The 6,932-nt window shown below is 41.0% G+C and overlaps 1 protein-coding gene across 1 annotated transcript in view; it reads right to left on the bottom strand.

Annotated features, from left to right (window-relative positions):
• Window positions 1-915: 915 nt before the first annotated feature.
• Window positions 916-6,932, bottom strand: part of LOC124134273 (protein NDNF-like) — a 66,704-nt gene continuing 60,687 nt past the window's right edge. The window contains exon 4 of the mRNA XM_048392153.1: window positions 916-6,520. Coding sequence (XP_048248110.1) covers window positions 5,208-6,520 — 1,313 coding nt within the window. The 3' untranslated portion in view covers window positions 916-5,207. The remainder of the gene's footprint in view (window positions 6,521-6,932) is intronic.

Here is a 6,932-nt window from a genome sequence, read left to right as displayed (position 1 = left end):
TAATTTTAGTTATTTATAGACCACGATCTTCTACATACTGAACATTCTAAAATAGGTGATACTGTTTACCTTGATGAAATATGACGTTCTTACTGGTCACATCAAGGGTCAAACCTGAGCCGTCATTGAACAGACTGTAACACATTTGAATAGATGGTGTATCCCCGCGAAGTAGTGACACGATCGCAACAGTAACTCTGTCCATACAGTAAGGACTGTCTGGCACCGGACACGTTGGTTAAGGATTTACATATCTATGGTCATCGTGAACAGTTCATATACACCCTATACATAACCCGCGGGATTACCTTGATAATTAAGACTATTCAATTTATTATAAAAGAGGTGTGTTTGAAAAAAAGTAACTTTTCACTGTCCTTAGACGGCAAAGGAATCGAGAAGATGGCGACCGTCCATCACACTGCTTTGCATAAACAAGTACTAGTATACTGATCGGTCATATACGATAGGTAAGACCAATCTTGAGATTAGAATAAAATGTGTCCTACTAACGATAAAATTGAACAAGCACAGCATACCCTAGCTTTCTGAAGGTTCACTTTAAGGCAAGATTGGCTGAATTTAAGTTTCATCAGTTTCATGGGTATTCCTTAATCTAATCCTAGAACATAAGACGTATTATTTATGAAGACAAGTATTGAAAGATAATATGGGAACTTACGAAGGGTATTTTGTAAAGACAAGTTGAGTAAGATTGTAAATTTGGAATATAAGAAGGATGAGTGTTAAGATCAGTTCAGAGTGAGAGAGTGAGTTTGGTTTAACGCCGCTTTTAACATTATTCCAGTTATATCACGGCGTGTCAGCTTAATGTGGGAGGAAAGCCCGAAGTGATGCAGGTCTCAGACGTTTACCACTTCGGCGAAACCCACGAGCACGGGTATGGTGCTGACAAACCTAGAAACATAATCGGGGCGAACCGGGATTCGAACCCACAATAGGTTTCTGGCGTGTCCAAGGGACGCAACTCTGCACAGCGAATCGCGGCGCCTTAGACGAATGGGCCACCCGTTCCCCCAGATCAGTTCAGAGGGATTCTTATTCTGTTCAAAAGTGTAATGATAAATGGGCGGGTGTGTTTGTGACCTCAACAGCCTGTCCGAGGCTTTTTCCCTTCAGGAAGAAAAACAATTGATATAAGATGTTTATGTTGCTGTATCAAATAAAGATAGTCATCGAATCATTCTTAAAGACTGGAAGACCTTAAGTAACACGTGACCTAAATACGTCACAATGAAATGCTCGTTCTTCACACGTCAGTGGCACAGCATCTTCAGTAAACGTATGTCGCAAAACCAACAATTATTGAAGTAAACATTGTATACTGCCTGTGTGTTTTACACAAATGCTACACGTAAACCATATCCTGGAACGCCGTTCGATGACTACCTTTAATGGATGGGGATGAAGAGGTCTCAACCTGTAAGCACGAACATCCTGAAAATGCAATACAAACAGGGCAAATACATATAGATTATATCCTACATGTCCTATATTGCCCACTTAAACACAGCTTGATGAGTAACGATAAGCATTTAAGTCAAAACATCGAACATTAATATCCAACTTCTATATTTATTTGTGTCTTTGAAATCACTGAAGGTTCTGATTTACAAAAAATGTTATATACTTGTAACATTGTCAGAGATGACTTTTATCATTAAGATACTTGAATCAAACACTTCGAGTCGGGTTCTAATGTCTGCATATGATATGCCTGTGTACTGTATTTCAAGCAGCATGAGAATGAGAAGATGAACTTTACCAGAGCACTTAATGCATTGATATGTAGCTGAATATAACATGTCTGGTGTATATTTATAAATAACACCACCTGGAGTTACTTTGTATTGCATGTGAGTGTGCGGGGGTGACACACGACCGTGGTAATTACCGCTGTCACTTAGCATTAGGGACCAACTTTGACGCTCTTTGAAGATTAGCTTTCGCAACAGGAAGTATACCATTTCCAAGAACGCAGATTGAGAATAGACATTCAATGAGTTACTTCAAAATTACCACATAAGCAAGCACGCATTCTTCATGCTACGGAAGGGTTCGAGCAGAACAGTCCCGGGGGTGCACGTCAGCTATGTATTCCGTGTTTTATGCATATATATCAGTACCAATCGTGACTAGCGAGTGTGAGTGAGTGAGTTGGGTTAAACGCTGCCTTGAACAGTATTGCTGTTATAGCACGGCGTGTCAGCTTGATGTGAGAGGAAAGCCCAAAGAGATGCAGGTCGCAGACGTTTACAAACGCTCACAAACCTAGAAATTTAAACGGGGCGAACCGGGATTCGAACCCACGAGCATATAGGCTCCTGGCGTACCCAGGGGACGCAACGCTGCACAGAGTGGGTCACCCGTGCCCCCTTGTGACTAGATTGTGCACGAAGCATAAACAATGGTATTAACTATTTCGGATATTTAATGCTGCATATTGCATATTGCATATTGCATATTATCTATTGTTGTCGAATGTTTTACTTTGTTATGCAACTCTGCTATAGGAACGAATTACAATTAGAAAATAACATGTAACATTATCAGCATTGCCAACACAAATCAATCGAGAAAATAATACACTGTATATACATCTACAATCTCAACGCCATCTTCCAGACAACTGTTTCAAATAAATATATAAACAAATTGAACTGGCTTTATGTTTTGTCTACAGTATCATGTCGTAAATCATGGACTTGTCAACTGCTAAATGCTACCTTACAGACAGGTACACAGTCTACTGTGCAGATAAAAGACCTTTATGTCTCAAATCGGTAAAACTCTTGACTAGTCTTTCACATGCGCCCTATCCTTGGACTCGAGCATTCGTATGTCTGTCTATCAATACCCTGGAAGAGAATCTCACACGGTTAAGTAGCGAACATCGTGGACCATGTTAGATCGACTAAATGTTGTAAATCAAATGTTGTAAGCCTAAATAATATATAAATGCTTTGGCCAAAATTTAGTTCTTCACATTTCCCTTGCCTTTTAATTACTACATTTGATTAATATTTATACGTGTATCACTAAATTATGTTTATTAATGCGAAGTATACGTAGCACTACCAATACATTCAATTGCTGGAACGTGATTCATAAACCCATGTATATAACAAATTGTGGTACAACAATGGGCTCTACTTTTAGTAGAGATGTCTTAAGATTAAGGAAATGGTTTTGTCGCTTTTTATTTAGAGGAAAAGGTCAACGCTAACTAGATGCAATGTTCTAAGTTAAGTACACATGTATAAGGATAAAACCTAATGTGATGGTCCAAATCATGCAGTATCTTGTAAAAATGCATCTCTTCGCTGTGTAATATCATATTGAAGAGCATTTTATGAATGTTCCATGTGATCGATATTGTCAATATCTTTCTTAAAGGGGGAGTAGGCTCTCAGAAAGTGGCAGTCCTAGCAAGATTGATTCGCGTCCTCCATACACAATTGTCCTACCTCACATTGTATAATGTACATCAACCAAGCAGTTAATGACAAAGATTTCTTAGCTTCAACCAAAAGCTAAAACGTCTCGACCTTGGCTGGGAATGAACACGAGACAGTGTAGCTCCCCTTTAACACACTACAACGCTATAATAGTAACAAACACTGAATAATAACCATTTCATAACTGTTTCGTGCTTGGAACCCTAGCAGCTAACGTACACTCAGGAAGTTAAATTTTAAATTCGTAAAAAGTTAACGTCTTGTAGATCCTCCAGGAGGTATTTGAGCCGGTACTGTATTTGCTTTGAATGCATGATGTTCATCCTTCTAAAAGCCACAACTATATTAATTTAAGGGAATTACATGTAGTAAATGTGTTGCGATGAAATGTCACTTATTTGATTTAAATTATGGCAAACATAAATATGCAATATGCTTTCATTGAATTTTTTTTATTGTTACAGCTCGAGGCTTAACATATACTGCACCCATATAACTGTTGTTTATTGATCTGAAACTGATACAAAATATCAAAATACCATAGTTATTACCCCTAAATATGAGTGTAGAAAAGCCACTAGAAACAAACCTGCTTACGTAGTGTTGGCCCCTACACACCGCTTTCAACCTTTCCATATATGATGTGTTTAGGATCGGGTTTCAAACTACATATTGGCTATGTACAAGCATGCATTAACATAGTACACAATGATAACTTATCTCATCGTCTTGCTATGTGCCCCTTCCCGTCCCATATCTGTAAGGGGTGCTGTCAGAACCTCATAGCCATCGAGAAAATACATACATACCGGGAACGTGCCCCGTTTGTGATGAACGTACGTCGTTTTGAAAACACCCCTACAGGATCACAACACAGCCTCAGCCCACCCGTTCAATACACCATGCCCTCCTACACAGGCACCTTCAGCAGCTTGCTGTGGCCAACATACCCATTGGGCATTACGGTTAAAGAGAAGTCAAGTATCTTCCAACCGCTAGGAAAACGTATCACATTTCTTGCTTGCACATACAAGACCACGATGTCAATGATCCTTCTTGCAGATCTAAACATGTTCAAGGTCAAGGGTTAGAAACTTGTTTGTAAACCCCTTTTGGAGAACGTATTCAAGGATAAGGGTCACCAATGCGATTTACAACCCTTCCCGCACAGTTAAATATGTTCCAGGAATCATTCATGGAACACTGTTGTTATTATTATGGTCATGATGAAACTTATATCCCCATTTGAAGCAATGCCCCTTTGCTGAAAGACATTTAGTACTGAGACGCTTCCTTCACCTTTGCCACACAACATCACAGAAATATTTTGACACAGCACTATAGGCACTGAACACTTGCCTAGGAAGGCCTTAGCCTGTAGCATCGTCACGCCTGCTGGTGAAAGGCGAATGCTGTGCTCTCACCACCCATTTGGACATTGAAACAACTCTGAAACATATCCATATGTTTCAATCATTGCAATCCTGTCCTAATCGTGAACTCCCCACCGAGAACTTCGTTCAAGGTCCAACAGCCAACATAAGACGACGTCAAATCCTCTCTAAGAACGCCTCACCCTCAGCATCCGAGAACCTGTTTCCTTACATGCAGTTTCAGAGAAGCTTTAGAGGAACAGTTGGTATCGTAATCCACATGTACAGCACAAATTAACATTGCTTCCTTGGCTAACACAAGATATGTTATCCTCAGGTGCGACATGCTCCTGGTTTAGCACTGTGTTTTGGTCCTGACTTGCTGGTTGAGGTAGACCAGCGAGGCACTGTTTCCTCTACTAATGTACACATCAAACAAGTAGTTTGTACCGGGTTTCAGACCCGTCACTGTCTTACTAATTACAGCCTTTGAAGGCTGCCTGTGTCTAAACCTTGTACAAAATACCTTTTCTCTGTCACTGCGATGCCCAGGATCTGAGCATCGGTGCTTCCGCACTTTTTGATTGTCAACTAATTCCTTTTTATAAAGACAATATTTTTGTTTAACATTACTGCCCATCCAGGCTAGAGTCACATTTGTGCATGTGGTAAGAGTGTTGAAGACCTTGATTCTGTAGTCTACAGGCAGACGCGGCGGGCGATACCTGCCAGACTCAGTGAAGAACACCATCACTGAACGCTTGCGTTTTCTTTTCCCTTTAAACCTTAAAATATAAGCGCCTGCCGGCAAGTTTTTCATTCTCACAATTTTGATCCTCCTAACCGCTGATTTATGGATAAGTTTATTGTCATAAAGAATCTCAAAGGGGAGAACCCCTCGACATGATTTCAGTTCCAACACACCCTTCTCGACCTGTTTGGTCAACACTAATTTAACACTCACAGAACGCACACCCTTTTGTAAAGACACGGTCTTCCTCTTCTCATTTTTCAGCAGCGCTTGTCGCCTCTTCCTCTTCTTCGTCTGCACAACCGCGCCCACGTACGTGGACGACCTATTTGTATTTTTATCCACCACATGGATGTCTATGAAATACGTAGTTTCTGGTTTTGCTTTGTCAAAAGTAAAATTTGTTTTTGACCCAACACAGGCGTAAAACAACCTTTTGGGCGACATTGCTTTGATCGGCTTGGCTTTCCTTTGTCTTTCTCTGTTTTTACTCTTCTCCCAGGGAAAACCAAAACCACTGTTGGGGGGAGGGGTGGGGCGTGTGTCCCCTTGTAAGTGGGCCAAGACGGAGCAATGACTTTGAAAGTTCATTACCTTGTTCACAGACACACAGTATTCTAGTGAGGGTTGTAGCAATTCCGATGGGTTGCCACTGGGATTCCATGAAAATTTGATGGATCTTCGTGATGTTGCGGTCACCCGGATCCTTGCATCCACAGGCAACTCGGGGAACAATGACACAGATTCTGGTCTGGTGGTAGCAAATAACTTCACTGTGGTATCCGTTTTGATTGCTTGTAGACTAAGAATGTAGATTCCTTTCCGCGCATCGCGTGTTGTGTAGACCATGTTACCCCCGCCTTTGAACTCCTCCACCCGGACTGACGACTGGCCTTCCATTTGGGAGGAAAAAGGGTCTGAAAATAGAAGTATATACTAGTATGTTACACATGTTATAGGGTAGCGAGTAGGTGGGTAACTTAGCATAGGTAGAATGTAATTTGACGGTCCCTATACGTATGTACTGTAGGGTAATATATATGTTCCCATCTCATACATTATTTGTCTTATGGGACCCGTGAAAATCCGGGTTAGAATAGGTCTTCAGCAACCCATGTTTGCCGTAAAGGGCGAATACACTTGTCGTAAGAGGCGACTAACGGAATCGGGTGGTCAGGCTCTCTGACTTGGTTGATGCATGTCATCGTATTCCAATTGTGTGGATCGATGCGTGTGATGTCAATCACTGGATTGTCTGTTCCAGACCGCCGTCATATAGCTGGCATATTGCTGAGTGCGGCGTTTAACAACAAACAAACAAACAAATTT

Source organism: Haliotis rufescens, unplaced genomic scaffold (genome assembly GCF_023055435.1).
Source record: "Haliotis rufescens isolate VD_foot unplaced genomic scaffold, xgHalRufe1.0.p SCAF_11, whole genome shotgun sequence".
Taxonomy (NCBI): Eukaryota; Metazoa; Mollusca; class Gastropoda; order Lepetellida; family Haliotidae; genus Haliotis; species Haliotis rufescens.
Note: the sequence above shows the minus strand (reverse complement) of the source record. Positions and strands in the feature narration are given on the sequence as shown.